General features: G+C 28.2%; 1 protein-coding gene across 1 annotated transcript; it reads right to left on the reverse strand.

Annotated features, from left to right (window-relative positions):
* Positions 1 to 7,557: 7,557 nt before the first annotated feature.
* LOC112693126 (RNA-binding motif protein, X-linked 2) lies at positions 7,558 to 12,747 on the reverse strand. Its single transcript, XM_025568050.1, is given in 3 exon segments — positions 7,558 to 7,729; positions 7,812 to 7,964; positions 12,711 to 12,747. Coding segments are annotated over 3 exon segments (339 nt in total). The 5' UTR covers positions 12,725 to 12,747.
* Positions 12,748 to 18,060: the final 5,313 nt, after the last annotated feature.

Raw genomic sequence — 18,060 nt, forward strand, 5'->3', positions numbered from 1 at the left:
AGTAAATTAAGGTAAAAAAAAATAACAAATATATTAATAAATATTTAGCTGAATGATTGCAGAATATTGTTCAATAATTGGAAATTTATCAAAAATTCAAATACATACATTTTATGGTGAATATTAAGTACAAAAACCAGTTAGTAACTATTCATAAATCTAATAAGTACATAAACATCAGGTGAACACAAAGAACAAAAGTATGGAAAGATAATAAAAACAATTTAGTATACGTACCTCCTACTAATATTATTTGGTTTTGGAAAAAACGTTTAGTTTAATTAACTTTTTATAAAAACTTCATTGGATTTGAATTTTGAGTACATTGTGTCTAGAAATAGGTACTGTTCTTTCAAAACATTTAATCAATTATATATATTTGATTCCGTGGTCTTTTCTATATTAATATTATAGCTAAATTTGTTATTTTTAACGTTTTTTTCAATGTCACACCATAATCGTTACCGATGACTAAAAACGAAGTAAATAATTCAATTTTTGAAAAATGAGTCATAACACAAGTCGCTTGTTTGCTAGTTTATAAAACTTATAGTATACTCATCCAGGCCATCAGAGCCTTGTAGCCAGGTGGATAAACTAAGTCCATAGTGATATCTTGTATATTTTGGATGTATTTTTTTGTATTTACTAAATACCTATATAATATACTATTCTTAAATTTAGAAAAGGAAAATAAATAATGACAAATTATATAAAGAAATAACTCAACCGTACGTACGTTTAGAAACTTTTTTTTTGAATAATATAAATTTAAATTTAAATTAAATAGGGTATATATTTTTAATAAATAATTTATAATTTGTAATTTCAAATAATTTAATATATTTAGTCACAATGGACATGACGTGTTCATCGTGTTTGCTTACGTGTCACCGATGCAATACTGATAAAAAAAAACGTGATAGTAAATTTCATAGTGAGACATAATATATTTACGTATCCATTATACGGAAAACAATTATTGATTGTATAGCAATCAACATATGATTTGTTCAACTGAATTTTAAGGTTGCGCCCGTGACTACAAAACTATATGTAAAGGCTACTAATTACTTTTGTTATTTGTATTTGGAATCTTATAATATAATAAGACTGTTATAGTTTTATACAATAACATTAGTATAATACCGTCTTTTTTTCATACAAACTAACAATTCTATTCCGATTACAAATAATTTAATAGCGCATCAATATTTATTACAGTGATTTAGATAGTATCAACAAAAATATAATGCATATGTGAGGACTACAATATTATGTTTTTGTTATAACGTTGTTTTTTTGTAATTTTAAATATAACATTCTATACCGATTACCGATCACTTTGTAGGAATTACAAAACCCTATACATATGCATTTACTACAATTAATTTATTAGTTGTATTTACGTTCTACTATATTAAAATTAATAATATAGGCTGAAATGAATAATAAAAATATTTTATTTCTTTAAAAATGTATTTATAATAAATCACATCTTTGTTTAACATATTTTTAGTCTTGTTATTGTCGTTAATTGTGTTAATTATGACATTATTATCTATAATTTTGTTGTTTATTGGATAAATTTTTTGTCCATTTTTATTAATTTTAATCGTTTAATTTATAATATGATTATTTACATTATCCATTCATTTTTGTTTTGGAATTGTGTTATTTATATTTAAATATTCGATGAGTATTTTTGTAAATGAATTTTTTTGATTTTATCCTCGATATCTATAACATGGTTTTTATTAGATTATATGATACTATAGGAGGTTTATTATCGTTTTCTTTACAATAAATTATTCCGTTTTTACTAATAGGCAAAAGTATCATATCGTCAAAAGTATAAGTGTCAAAGCCAAATTTATTAGAGCTAATTCTTCATCTACCTACCAATAATTAAAGAATTTATTTAAGCCCAATATTTCTTAAATATTAGATATTGTGGTTGTATTATTATAACCGTCATTTAATGAATTACAAATAGCACAAATGCCGCAGTTATTTTCACCAGTGACATTTGCGTATACATATAATGTAAATATATATATATATATATATATATATATATATATATATATATTTATAATTGTAATTATTGAATACTGTATCATTATTATTATAATTTTTATTTGAAATATTTACTGATTTTTTTATCTGAATTAGTTGGTTTTGATTTCCGGATTATAAATATTATTTGTTGATGCTCATTGGATTTCTAATTGTAGATATGTTAATACTGTCTAAGTGACAAATAATTAAATCTAAATTAGAGTTTTAAAATTCTGAATATATGAGTTTATTTATTTATTTAAGTTACATATGTTTCATTGATTTTCATATTCATGTCGGGCGGTACTCCTTTCGCCCAAAAATGAAAAAACAATTTCCTCTTTTCGCCCAAAAATAATTGTATTCCTTTCGCCCATGGTTTCACGTTTTACATTTTGGAAACCACTGTCTCAAAATTAATAATTTTTAATAATAATTAATAATAATTTAATAAGTGTTAAAAATAAGTATTTAAAATAGTGTTATCGATGTAAAATAACTAATAAGTAATTTGATCAGGTTACTACTTAAATAAATAGTTTGTTTTGTTGTTGTAAAATAATACAAATATTCATATTAATCATGAATTTAAGTAATTATAACGTTTATTAAAGTGTTTTAAACTATATATTTCGATAGAAGAGTCGGCACCTTTATACACTTTTCTCGATTGACTATATTAATAACAATCAAAAACGTGATTTTATCGAATATCAAATATGATTTTTTTTAAATTATTAATTTTGAGAAAGTGGTTTCCAAAATGTAAAACGTGAAACCATGAGCGAAAAGAGGAAACTGTTTTTTTCATTTTTGGTCGAAAAGAGGATGTGGGCAAAAAGAGGAAGGTCATTTTTGGGTGAAAAGAGTTCCGCCCAAAATGTCATAGTGGCATCGAAACCAAACAATTCAGGTAGGAATGTGCTCATAAAACGATGAAACCTGACTACCAATCCATTATTGGATATAGAGCCTAATAATATTTACATTAAATAAATAATATTATTCGATAAACAAGATACGTGGATTAATTTCACGGGTATTATAGATACCAATGAGTCAGGACCGGACTGGGTTAGAAATTTCTACTGGAAAAAAAAAAAAAAACGGCCCACTTATATATACCAAAGTTATAAAAACAATTCTAAAAAAACGTATATTTTCATATAAAATTATTATACATTATTTTGAGAATTTGAACACTTAATATTATTATTAAAAATTAAAATACCATTTATTTAATTTTAGATGGTTACTAATGCAATCGCATTAAAAAATGTGTCTATGTCTATCGACACAATGAATCCCTAAACCAATAAACCTAAAAAAAAATTTCCCAACGAGTACCAGTGGCCCACCGGGAACTCCCGGTATCCCGCCGAATATACGTCAATAGAAAGCGGATAATTTATTGCGCGTAAATTGATCGCGAGCGACTTTTTTTATAGTATGACAATTTGTAGCGTCCAGTGGCGTAATTTGAGATTGGTTCTGGGGTGGGATTGGGATGTGGGTTTGTACCATTGTTCTAGAGGGGCTATGCCTCCTACACCTCCCATAACCATTAAATCTCATATATCTCAATATTATATTAATTTATTATTATTAAATGAGGCAAATGGTATAACGATGATTGTAAAAATGTTAATTTTTAATCATTAACTTTTCCTAACTTTGTACTTACAGATTGTTCCACAGAAATCATTGATGTATATTGATCTAATTTTTAATGTTTTTTCTAAGAAAATATCCCTGTGTTATTAATTTTTAAATTTATAGACATGGGTATGCCCAGTGACGTATTTAGATGGGGCTAGTAGGGGCGATCGCCCCGGGCGGCATCAGATTTTTATCACCCATTTTATGTTGATGAACAATAATATAATTTGGTTGTTTTTTTTTTTTATTTAAGATAATATTCTAAGATTGGAAATATCCATGGGAGGGGAGGGGGGACAAAAATTGTCGTCGAAAAACCTCTCCTTTAAAATGAAATAAGGGGGGTGGAAAAATGTTAGCACCCGAGCGCCAAATTTCTGAATACGTCTCTGGGTATGTCATGATAATAACATGGAAATAAGAAAAACATAAATGTATGAACATTTAGATTATTTCAAAAAATAGTTCAACTTTATTACCACAAGTTCTTTGCTAGGTTGGTCTTGATCTGAACATGGTTGGACTAGCTTTATAGCTCGGCCCGGGCAAAATAATTACGAACGGCCTCAATGGAACTTTATAAGTAGGTAGGTACCTGATCAAATTATTGTTTAGCTGAAAATGTATCTTCGTAACTCAAAAAACAATATTCACACAAGTACATTTGAATATTTTCAGATTTAATGTTATACCTTAAATAAATCTAGTTTACGCATAATGTATCTTATCTATAATATTGATATAATGACCTACCTATTAAAATAAATTTTACACCATAAAAAATGATTTGATTTAAATATGTTCATACATTTAATTTTAATTGAGTTAGAACAGTGGGGTCGGCAATTAATGTCTCTTTTATGCGGCCCACAGTAAATTTCAAAACTAGCAAATGTCATTGAATATCATATACATTTTTTATATTGTCTGGCTCTAGAACCATTTTTAATTTGTGAATGTAGCCCAAAGGTTCATTAAGATTGGAAACTAATAACAGACTTGTTATTGACTGAACGTCAAAACTATTAAAATGTTTTTGAATAAAAGTCTAATAAATCTTATAAAAATTATTACTATCGAAAAACAATTTCGTTAACGCATATCTTGCTTAACAATGTCTACCCATACCATAGTCTTAGAAAATTAATCTTCTAAGATCATAACCCATACCAACATTTTATTTCAATAATTGTTTGAACAAACGCGAACGGTACTTCGTATGATTAACATATTGTACACATCTTTTGTATTCAAATTTCCTACAATTTTTCTATTTATAAATATTCTGATGATATCATTGTTATCAATTGCCCTATCGCGACATTAAAAATGTTAAATTTTCAAAACTCCGAGTTACCTAATCCTGTGTCACCGCATCCATTAGTAATGTCATGTTACAAGACGATATTTTTTATTTTATTTTACGAATAGAAGATAGACGCATTAAATTAAAAACAAAAAATTCTAAGTAATTTTATTTAACCAAAATTACAGCAGCCCACCGGGGCATGCCCCGGTGACCCGGTGGCCTCGTCCAACCCTGGATCTGAACCACATTTTGACAGGTGGTTTTCTTAATCAGTTTCTTTAACTTTTTTTTGAAAAAACGAAATAAAGGCATTCGACTGTCTTTTCATTTTTGATTTAATAATTTAATATGAAATTTAGTAATATATTAAATTTACACTATCATACAATAGACACACATCCACAGTTAAAGAAAAAATTATATTATTTTATTCTTACTGAATGTAGAGCATATATCATGGAGAAAAGAAAACTTCAAGTACCTGATTTACTTGCAGAAATATTAGGTCCTGATCCAGCGAACTCATCAATAGGATCATCCAATTCCTATCGACAACACACCTCATCGACCAAATATAATCCTCAAATTTTTCTCTACATAACATACGATATCTAAATGTTCTCATTTCATCTATACATTCCAGAAACGATAATGTTAATGTTCTTCTTTGCTTTCTTTATTTTTTTTTTTTTATTTTGTACAATGTATAATCTATATGTATTAATACAAATCCATGTATATATTGTTACGTTCAATGACCACAGCAACCGCGGATTGTTATACTTAAAAATAAAAAAATATATTATTTTATTATAATATAAATAATAATAGACATTGATGTTGTACTGTTGCTCAACCAAGGCCGTAACTGGAAAAAAATTTCGGGGGGGGGGGGGTCTAAAATTATTATTTAATACAATTTATAGTTAATAAACTATTTCAGCGCTAAAATGTTTCTACTTTTGAAAATTTCGGGGGGGGGATCCGGACCCCTGGACCCCCCATTTATGGCCTTGTGCTCAACGTTTATAGTAATATAATATTCGAATAAATAATTATAGTTATAGTTAGTAATAGTTAATAACTTATACTAGGGACGGCTAAACGGTCGATCGCGGACGATTTCAGAGTCGATCATATTAGAATTTATTTTTAGGCCACGTGCACAAAAATTAATCGTGGAGGTTATGAACAAAATGTCAATAAGTTTCACCTGTAAAGTTTTTATCTTTAATTTTGGTTTATAAAAAAAATGTCCAAAAAAGTTGATCTCAAAGGTGAAGTATATTTTCAATAGACCATGGCCGAAAAAAGTTTGGCCGCCTCTGACTTATACTATTGAGTAGAATAATATAATGATACATTGTTTGTTGACGACGTCGATAAGCAATTTCCTGAGAAAATAAACTAAGTTTTGCTATAATGCTATAAATAGTCGAAAACAAGACCCCAAAATATATATATATATATACTATAATATAGTTATTATAGTAATAACATGTTAACCACTGTACTCATTCCATTAATATTAATGATTATAATAAGAAATTTTAGATTATATAATAAATAATTGATAAATAACATTACTATTTGTATTAGAAAAAATTTCAATGTTTCACGTTTTTATGAAATATTGCATGCTTTAAACATTAGACTTTAAACTTTAAACAAGAGTCGTAAATTGTAAATTTTATCAGTTTTATATTTTAACTACCTATGTGCTATACAATTTTCTTGTCATATATTGTAATGGTTGAGCTATCGTAGTTTTATATTAGTAAAATAAAAATAAATCTCAACATTGATTGAATTCTATTGATTATATATGAATTCTTATTTCTTATCTTAAAATCTTTTAAAGCTTAGTGCTTACAGAATTTAATCATAGTTATTCTAAAAAAAAGCGTCTGGGGGAGATATATTCCCATATCCCCCCCCCTCCATAATTACGCCACTGGTAGCATCCTAGAGATTTAAATAATCAAACAATTATTAAAACAAATATATTATAGTAATAAATATTGCAAACCATAATTAAAATTTAGCTGCCTAAAAAAATATTATGTAATATATATTATTTATATAATATATAATATTTTACTAACGATTTTTACTTTTTTTCTTTGTCTGCGGGCCGGATTTAACTGAACTTAAAATATTTTATTAATATAAATGGTTAGGTGGACCATTATTTCTAATTGCCCGTTTAGGTACTTTGAAACATATGAGAGATATTAAGACAGGTGAATCTATGTGGCCGTTCAATAGACCATTTAGGAATTTAATTCCAGCATTGCACCTACGCTCAGTTGGTGAGGATAAGTCAAGCAAACTAAAAACAGGGACATAATCATTAATAGAACAGTGTATATTGAGTGAGTAACTGACAAAGCGTAGGAACTTTCACTGAAGTGAGTCATTGACAGTATAAGGATTCTATACTACACTAGAAGAAGAGATATTAGTGGTTAAATGTAAATTTAATGCAGAATGATATGTGTATAAGCACAAGTGATTCATAAGATTTTTTAACATTTAACATGATCAATTCGTAATATACGACCTAGAACTTGGGTACCATTGAAATTATCTTCTGCCAATATTGTACTTCTTTAGTCTTCATAGCATACAAAACAAAATCCTTTTTGTTTTCCTGTGTCTTTATCACGTACTAAATTTAAGTTAGTAATTTCTTCATATCTAATAATAAAAATAATAGTAAAGTATGTGAATTTTGTTATAAATTTCCCTTAAAAGAATGAATTATATAACATTAATTTACTGAGAAAATATAGCCATAATGTCTCCTTCAGAAAGGTCATATGATAAACCGCCAACAAATATCCATGCACTTGATTTATACTCATCATGCCAAGAACTTTTAGGTAGACGTTGCAGTTCTTGTTCACTCAGTTTTTTTACATTTTTCATATTCCTAGAAAAATAAATCTCAAAGTAAAACTAAATAGATATTTAATAAATGTTAGCCCACTGGTGTCAATACCTTATATTTATCTATATCAGAAATATCTAAGATGAAAGTTGTATAAATAATACAATTATTCTAAGTAAATTTGTGAATATTTTTAGTTCTATACAGTGGTGTGTCCAGGATTTTGAAATGGGAAGAAGTTTTAAGAAGTAAGAGGGTAGGATTATTATAGGTTATTGTTAGGTTTAGAGTTTTGTAGCTCTAAAAAATTCTCAAATATGCACTAAAAAATGGCCAAATATGCACCTAAAAATAACCGTATAAGTGCTAAGATATGCTAAAAAAAAAAAAAAAATTAAGTACAAGAAATATGTGGTAAAATTAAATATTTATTTTATTAGAATTTATATTATAATGAACACTGTACAAGTAATCAAAATTATTTAATAAAATAACATTTATTATCGGACTCCTATAAATGGTCGATATGGGCTTATAGGATTATTTATACCTACTCAAAAATTATAAGTGGTAGTTTGTAGATAGCATATAATTTTTTTTTTCAATTGATTTAAATATATATATATATATATATATAGTTTTTAATTTTAAAATTGAAAGAATTGTCAAAATATGTAAAATAAGCATAACAATTTTAAAATAAGCAAAATCTATCAAATATACAAAAATATGCACACTCAAATTTTAGATCTAATATCATGGCACCAAGAAATGAATTTATTTCGCCATCTGCTATTTTTAACAATAATTAACAAAAGTATGCAAATGCTAGAAGTCTCTAAGCCTAGTTATTATAATATATTATACATTGTACAAAATAAAAAATTAAAAAAAATCTAGTCCAAAGTTTAATTTTCTGGTTTTAAATGTTAACAAGTTAAAACATTGTTAGGTGTAACTTTAATGTTTTAATGTAAATTTAGAAGCATCAAACCATTTAATCTATTCTTCAATGTTATTTTTCTAAGGTAAATTTTTAAAGTATTAACAAAGAAAGGTATTTTAATAGTTTATGAACAATCAAGAAAACATTTTCATCACACTGAAGAAAAGTTTCAATAGCATTTTCAGTTTTGAGATTTGTACAATATTTTTTGCATAATTTTAACTCTCCTATAGCTCCAAGTTTAATGTCACTATCAACAATATTTGTCCTAACTTAGTTTATTTAATTTTCTCTATCATTTAAAACCAATGAATTTAGTTTTTCTGGTAGAAAATAACAACATTTTGTTAACACATGACTACCACAAGCCTTTTGGTCATTCATTAGGAAGCTTTGTTCTCTACACCATCAAAAAATATAGTCTATTGAATAAAATGAAAGGTTTGAAGAACTGCCGGCAATCTAAATGGAAGCCATATTACATACATTGCTCTAGTACAGCGTTTCTTAAACTTTTTTTATCCGTGGAACCTTTTTAGATGTCCACATTTATCGTGGAACCCTTACTTTTTTTTAAAGCTATTTAATTTGAAAAATTTGTTAAAATAATAATAATTATACACATATATAATAATGATTTGATAATAATTACTTTAATTAAACTAAATATAAATTTAGTCTATTCCATATAGCTCATACATGGTTATTCAATATACAAAGATTTTTTTTCTATAATGCAAACATTTTTTCACTATTATTAATCTTTATTGGGACATTTTAAAATAATTTTCTTAACATTTTTTATAAAATTACTTAAGCTTCGCAGAACCTCAAGGTTCTATGGAACACAGTTTAAGAAACCCTGCTCTAGTATGTAGATCGTTTTTACAGAAATTTAACTCCTGGAATGTAGAATTTAATGGTACATTTTTTCCTCGCATTTTTTGTTTTTCAAGAAATTTAAGGGTATTATAGAAATTTTTTAATTCATTTTAATGATTTTATTCATTTTATCACTATTTATAGATACATTTCCGTTTTACTTGTTGAAAATAATTTTTTTATAATACATTTTTTGAAAACTGATAATTATAGTCATTTTGACATGTAAACTGCAAATATAATAGGCATAGGTGTGCGCACGGGTGCAGCGAATACTGCTTTTCGCTGCACCTGATAATTTATCTTGGATTTAGTGGGCTGGTAGATATTTATTTGAAAGGTATACATAGAATGAATAATTTTAAACATATTGAGTTTATAATTAAATTAAAATATAAATGTTCATCAATGTTATTCTAATGAAAAATGATATTATTTTATAAATATAAATCTAAAAATATATGGATATTATTGGGTAAATTCGACGTGCCTACACACTAAATTATACAGCATACAAATACAGACAGAACCACAATGACAATAGTGCATTAACCATTCAACCAGACGTGCAGCGATACGAAAACGAAATACGAGGTGTGATCAAAAAATACCGGGATTTTTTTCTTTTATTTATTTAAAAAAATACATTACAAATAATATTTCAAATATTAGTCTCCTTCAAAGTATTCACCGCCTGATGTTATACACTTGTCCCATCTCTTTTGCCTTTTTTTGAAGCAGTGTTGGAAGTCTTCAACTTTAAGTTGTTTGAGTTGATCTACCGCATTCTTTTTTATTGTCTCAATATCATCAAATCTTTGTCCTTTAAGATCAGTTTTAATTTTTGAAAATAAAAAAAAATCACAAGGGGCGAGGTCTGATGAGTAAGGGGGGCGAGGTACAACTGGAATTTGATTATCAGATAGAAATTCACGGATTGATAAGGCAGAATGAGCAGGCACGTTGTCGTGGTGTAACAACCACGATCGATTTTGGAACTGATCTGGACGTTTCTTACGGATTTTTCTCGTAATTTAATTAAAACTTCTTTGTAGTAAGTCTGATTTACCGTTTGACCAGTTGGAACAAATTCGTAATAAATAAGGCCTTTAATATCGAAAAAAGTAATCAACATGGTTTTCACGTTAGAACAAACTTGCCGAGCTTTTTTGGGTCTTGGTGAAGTTACTGATTTCCATTGTGATGACTGTCGTTTAGTTTCTATGTCATAACCATAGACCCAAGTTTCGTCACCAGTTATTACATTTTTAATGAACCCTGGGTCATTTTGTGTTCATTCTTTCAAACTTGGCAAACTTCAATTCGATGATTTTTTTGATCTTGAGACAACAATTTCGGGACCATTTTTCACAGACTGTCTCATGCCTAAATCTTCAGTCAAAATAGTTTGACATGATCCAAAAGAAATGTTACACTCACTAGAAAGTTCTCTTATCGTCATTCGTCGATCTGATCGAATAATTTTTCGTACTTTTGTCACCATTTCCAAACTTCTTGATGTTGAAGGTCGTTCAGCACGAGAGTCATCATTAATGTCTTCGCGATCCTCAATAAACCTTTTATGCCATTCAAATGTTTTAGACCTGCTCATCTCTTCATCTTTAAATGCTTTTTTAATCATTTCAAAAGTTTCAGTCGCTGATTTACCGAGTTTAACACAAAATTTAATGCAAACACGCTGCTCGAGTTTATTCGACATGACAAAAACGGCAGACACAATAAAAGTATCCGATTTCAATGAATTGTCGTTCATTACTAACAGTTAATATTAACTCGCGGCTTGAATAACGTAATTGAGTGTTATCTCTATTTTTATTTGATGTGTGTATATTCCCGATTCGATTATTTTTAGCGCATATATAATTTTAGTCCCGGTATTTTTTGATCACACCTCGTAGATGCCATAATAATAATATTAATAATAGTAATCAGTAATCACATAACCGAATCGACTATTATGTTTGTAATTGGATAACGATTTTTCACTGTTACTGCAGTCTGAGTAGTGTCATTTATTACATATGTGAAGTTAAATATATTTATAAAAGTATAAATGAATATACTAAATTTCATAAAAATATTATTACTTTTTATTTACAATTTACTATATTTCTTAAAACTATAATAGGTTAGTCATAGAGTGATGAATCTATATGGTGGGGGGGGATATACCATATAATGATTTGGGTACAAAAATGATTATATGAAGTTATAAAATATTAAATTTTTACACAGTGGGGCTAAAAAGAATTCGAGGGGAGGGGGATGCTATATAAAGGAAATAAGTGGGCTGCTTATTGTTATTTAGGGCCGGTTAAAAATGTATGCTGAACCCGACACAAGATCCTGCGCACGCCTATGATAATAGATAAGTACTAGAGCTCTGCAAAGGCCGGATTTTTATGGGCCCAGATAACTCATATACTAAGTGAACAACTGAGATCAGCTCATTCCGCTCTCCATATAGTAAATACTAGGTATTTATTTGTTTTTTCAACTTTTACTACAAACTTATATTAATATAATTACGTATTTCAGTGTTAATTTAATATTAAAAAATAATTTGTTTCATTTGAAATATTTAATCAGACACTTCTGTCAGGTAATCATTAATAGCTTTTGTTTTAAAATACTATGAATAGTTTTATGCACAAAAATTGTAATTGTAAAAGTGGTAAGATGTTAAATATGCAAATGAAAAATTATATTTATATTATTATAATAGATATTTTCATACACGAGCATCATGTATGTACGAGTTATTGCAATTGAAACTTAATACTGAATGTAATTTGTTTTAAATAAATGTTTGAAAACTATAGATTTATACACAATAAATTACTGTTTTAGTTTTGGATATTTGTAAAGTGAATAAAAATTTAAAAAAAACTGTAATGCATAAGTAAGATACAAGCAAGAATAGTTAACAAAAATGTTACGTCAATGGGTTCATTTTAATGGTAATTTAGTATTTATTTGAATTAGATATTATTTTAATATTTGTTAAAATACAATAAGCTAGTGATGGGAACTATTGAGAAAAAATAATCGAGTAACTCGATTATTATAAAAAAAATCGAATGAAAAATTAGTAATTACTATTTTTATATTTGCCAGTTTATACTTCAATCAAAACACCCGTCTGCACAATGACAAGTGGAGGATTTTATTATCTCGCGGCCCGCACCGTACCCGGTATATTCTACGAATATAAATAAAAATAATTATCTATACATTTTCTATACATATTCTATACCCAAGGGCGTAGCTAAGATTTGAATCAGGGGGAGGGGTCAAAAACATAAAGCGATTAGTGATAAACACGTAATTCAAATAATCTACAGATAGACCATTGGATAACACATAAAACGTCAAAACGATTACACGTGTAGATAACACTCAGTCCCACTAAACTATTTTTAGACTTATATCTTATTTAATTTTTGATTTTAATGTAAAACTTACAAATTTGGTATAAACAAATATAATTCAGTTTGTGGCGCAGGGGTGGGCAAATGCCCCCCTGTCCACCCTCGCTACGACAATGTCTATACCTATTCTGTTTCTGTACTATCTGGAATCGTTAAAGAAATGCTTTCTATTATTATTTTATTTATATCTATTATGAATAATAATTTTAAATTTTGATCACATGGATTATTTGTTATTTCGGTATACTTTAATTTTATTTGTATATTGCATGATACAACTTGTATCGTATATTTTTTATCGTTAATTGTGCATTTTATACGTTAAAATCGTATGTATTATGTATTGGCCTATAGCAAGCCTATAGTAGTGTGTTACAAAAATTAAATAATATAACTATCAATTTTCTCGGATAATTATAATACATATTAAAGATACAACTTAGTTTTTTTAAAAGTTTAAAATACGACCTGGCAGTAAGCAGCGTTCCACGGTGTGGGAGCATTTCAAAAAAAATGTTGACAAAATTAGAGTTTTCAAATTTGTAAAAAAGATTTAAAATTTTACGGAAATACAACTAACTTAGAAAGTAAATATAAAATAATTATTAATTTTTTTTATTGAATAGTAGTAAATTTAATAGGAGTTATAAAATTAAAGTGTTTAAAAATATCGTAATCATCCTGATATAAATAATATAATTTCTTATATTCCTTATATGTTCCTTTCTATTACATATGCACGTCCTAGTGGCGTGTTTAGGGGGTGGGCCCGGTAGGCATGTGCCCCCCCATATTCATATTAGTACTAGACTAGTGTAAGTCCGATAATCAATGAAAAATGAAAATATGATTTATAAATAGTTAGAAAAAAATTTGTGGCCCATCCACAACAAAAGTTCTGGACACGCCACTGCCACGTCCATGTAATTATATAATTAGTATATATTATTATATCGTTATTTATCTTATTTGTTTTTAAAAAGAGCACTTAAAACGGAAACATCCTACGGCACTTATTATTCCTGCTTCTACAACAGACGATCCTAATTCCGAATTTAATTCCATTGAGTCTATTAATAACTTATCAAATATTCAATCTTCTTCAACAAATTCTAATTCACAAACTGAATCTTCAACTTTAAATCAACCTTTAGTTAAACGTTCGCGTCAACTTAAATTATACGGTACAACAAAAAATAATGGACTAACTGTCGCAGAAAATAATGAAATTAACAAATGTCTAGTAAAAATGATTACCACCGATTATCAGCCCTTGTCAATAGTAGAAAATGTTGGCTTTTTAGAATATTCAAAATAATTGCAACCATTATACAGTCCCCCAAGTAGAAAATTATTGACTACAAAATTGTTGCCTGATCAACACAATGTAATTTATTTAAAGCTAAAATATATGCTGGAAAGCGTAAACTATGTATCAATCAATACAGATATGTGAACATCTACTAGGTTAGATATAACTAGATTCTACTAGATCGTACATTACTGTAACTTGCCATTTTATATTCAATGATTGTTTGTATTCGCCAGTTCTTGCTACTAAAGAAGTTATAGTTAGCCACACCGGAAAAAACATTGCTTCGGCACTTTCAAACATATTTAATGAGTGGAATATAACTAATAAAATTATAACAATAGTTTCGGACAGTGGTGCAAATATAAAACATGCTATAAATGATCATTTACAAAAATATCACCACCCATGTGTAGCACATACCCTAAATTTAAGTGTGAATGAAGCCATTAATCAAAATACAGAGTTTCTTAGGGTATTGAAAATATGTCGAGCTATAGTGAGTCATTTTAAACACAGTAATCTTGCAGTAGAAAAATTGAAAGAATTTCAAAAACAAATGAGCTTCCCCGAGTTGAAAGTGAAACAAGATGTAATCACTCGGTGGAACTCAAGTTTAACTATGATATAAAAACTCATCCAAATTAAAAATCCTTTATCTGCTGCAATGTCATCACTTCTACGAGCTCTAAATTACTTAACTGCAAACGAATGGGATATGATTACAGATTGTGCTTCAATTTTAAAACCATTCGAATATATGACGACCGAATTATCCGGAGAAAATTACCCAACTTTATCTTTAGTAATACCACTTATAAGAGGACTTCAACATACGGTTAGAAATAAAAGACCAGAAACTGATGCCGGTATTTTACTAAAAAATAGTTTAGTAGCTATTGTCACGAGGCCGTTAGGATCTCTAGAAAAAGATAAAATTGTCTCAAAATCAACTTTATTAGATCCTAAATTAAAAAAAACCGCATTTGGATTGACAGACAATGCCGATAATGCTAAGAAATGGTTAGTCGAATAGCTTACATCAATTATTTCTTTTAATAATGACGCTGGTGATAATAATATTAATATTATAAGCGAAACACCAGCTTCCTCAACTTTAACAGGATCCTCTTATTCTTTATGGGATCATTTTGATCAAAAAGTGACAGAAGTCAAAAGCGTCATATGTCCAAATGTTTCTGCAACATTAATGATGCATCAGTACTTAGAGTTACCTCATTTGCATCGAGGAAAAAATAGTAAGGATTTTTGGAAACAGCACAAGATAACATTGCCCGTATTATACAAACTTCAATTAAAATATCTCTGTATACCAGCGACTTCAGTTCCTTCTGAACGGATATTTTCGAAAGCCGGATTGCTAACAAATAATCGTTGAAATAGGCTGTCACCAAAAAATTTAAACTATTTCATATTTTTAAACATTAATTTAAATCTTATATCAATCACAATACCTACTTACGTTTAATTTTGATTTATCGTTATTTTAATTTCATATGCTTGATGGTTTGTTAAGATAAAGAATTGTCAGCATTTTTCATAATTTATTAATAATATATTTATTAATCTTACGATCTTTGCCATTTTAATAAAAAGACCTCTAGTCCAGACTGTGTCATAAGAAGATGATAAGTCAAGAAAAACTCCACCCGATTTTGCTTTTTGCTGGAAGCCGTTTTTCACGTGCATTGTAATCGAGAAGACTTGATCGCAACAATTTCTATTTTGTTTGAAACCAGCTTGTTCCAAGGATAAGGAATTCTCTACTATTGATTGCAAACAAGTCAAGAGTAGCCTATCCAAATGTTTATAAATTGTAGACAGTAATGATATTGGTCTATAATTGTTAGGATAAGAAGCATCTTTGTTTGGTTTCAGTACGGCAATTACTTTAGATTCAAGCCAGAGTTTCGGTATCTTACCAGAATTTCCAATCTCAGTGGTGAGTTTTATAATCCAGTTGATGAAGTTGGAACCAACATTTTTGGTTGACTCAGGCATTGCTTTATATATAAAAGCAAATATATTTATTTTATTTATATACTTATGATTTATTACCATTTGTTCGTTTTCATTTAATTGTGATTATATTTCTCAAAAATAATAGCTATATAATGTTATATGTTACGAAAATATTTATATTGTATTTAAATAACCTCAGTATTTGTTGAAAAAATCTAGAAAACCTTAGTCTACGTAAAAAAAAAATTGCCCCACTCTGCCCCCCCTCCCCGGAAAAGAATTCTAATGCCGTGCCCGTCTTATATTCCAAGATCTTATACTAGTTTTAGGTATCTTCGATGAAGCCACAAATAAGATTTATAGGATATGAATTAAAAATGTATTCACAAATTTTCGATAAACCTAAACAATTTCCTTGTAGATTTAATCAAATATATTTGTTTGCAGAATAAAGTTCAATTCACCCTAGTACAACACGACATGACACGACACGACATGGCACGGCACAACAAAAGTGTGTTCAATACACATACAACCGACAACAACCGAGAATAACAAACGGCAACGACCTAAGACGTGTAATTGTCTATATTAGTTTAACCCGATTGGTGTTGAATATAACACATTACTATTATAATAAGTAATACAATTTTTTGAAGAGTTCTAAAATGTTTCATCTTATAAAGATTTGGCCCTAATTGCATTATTGTTCGACGAAGAAGAAAATAGTGACCGTGTAGTGCAATGTTTCTCAAAAGGTGTTCCACGAAACCTTTGAGTTCCGTGGGACAATGCTAAGGGTTCCGTCAGATGTATGTGATTATTGAGAAACTTATTATATATTATATTTGGAAAAAATATTATTTTATATTATTAAAAAAAAATTGTGTTTTAAACTAATTTTAGTAAAGAGTAATCATTAACAATATTAACAGTATTATTAAAAACATTTTTTAAAGTAATGATTTTCCTTTTTTTTTTCTTGAAAAATTAGAGTTGAATTGATATTAAAGACATTAGGGTTCTGCGAAACACAAATTATTTTTTAATGGTTCCTTGATTATAAAAATTTGGGAACCGCTGGTTTAGTGAGCACATAACGTGCTATTTGGGTTCCAGTGGCACTGAGCTATATTTAGGGTCAGTACTCGAATTGTGAAAAATTAAGTAGAGGAGCTCAGTCCAACGATTTAAAAATTGCGTTTCACGTGCGCAATTATTTAACATAAAACCGTGGGGGGCTTTACCCCCACATCCCCTCCACCATATTTTGAATACTACTTTTCAGCTACACAAATATTTTAATTCCAAATATTAACATCGATAATATTAATAATAAACCATACAATGAATTAAATATACATTATATATATATATATATAAAGGATACTACCAAAACTGTCGTAAACTCGGATCAAAACTAAATAATTTTGATTGTGATGAATCTTCTTTAAATTGTTTATTCATGGTACTTACTAAAACCTGGCTTACTAGTAAATTTTCTGAGTCTGAACTAGGTCTCTATAATTACAACGTTTTTAGATATGGTAGATGTAGCTAAGC

The sequence above is a fragment of the Sipha flava genome, unplaced genomic scaffold, assembly GCF_003268045.1.
Source record: "Sipha flava isolate LNK unplaced genomic scaffold, YSA_version1 80_pilon_pilon, whole genome shotgun sequence".
Classification (NCBI taxonomy): Eukaryota; Metazoa; Arthropoda; class Insecta; order Hemiptera; family Aphididae; genus Sipha; species Sipha flava.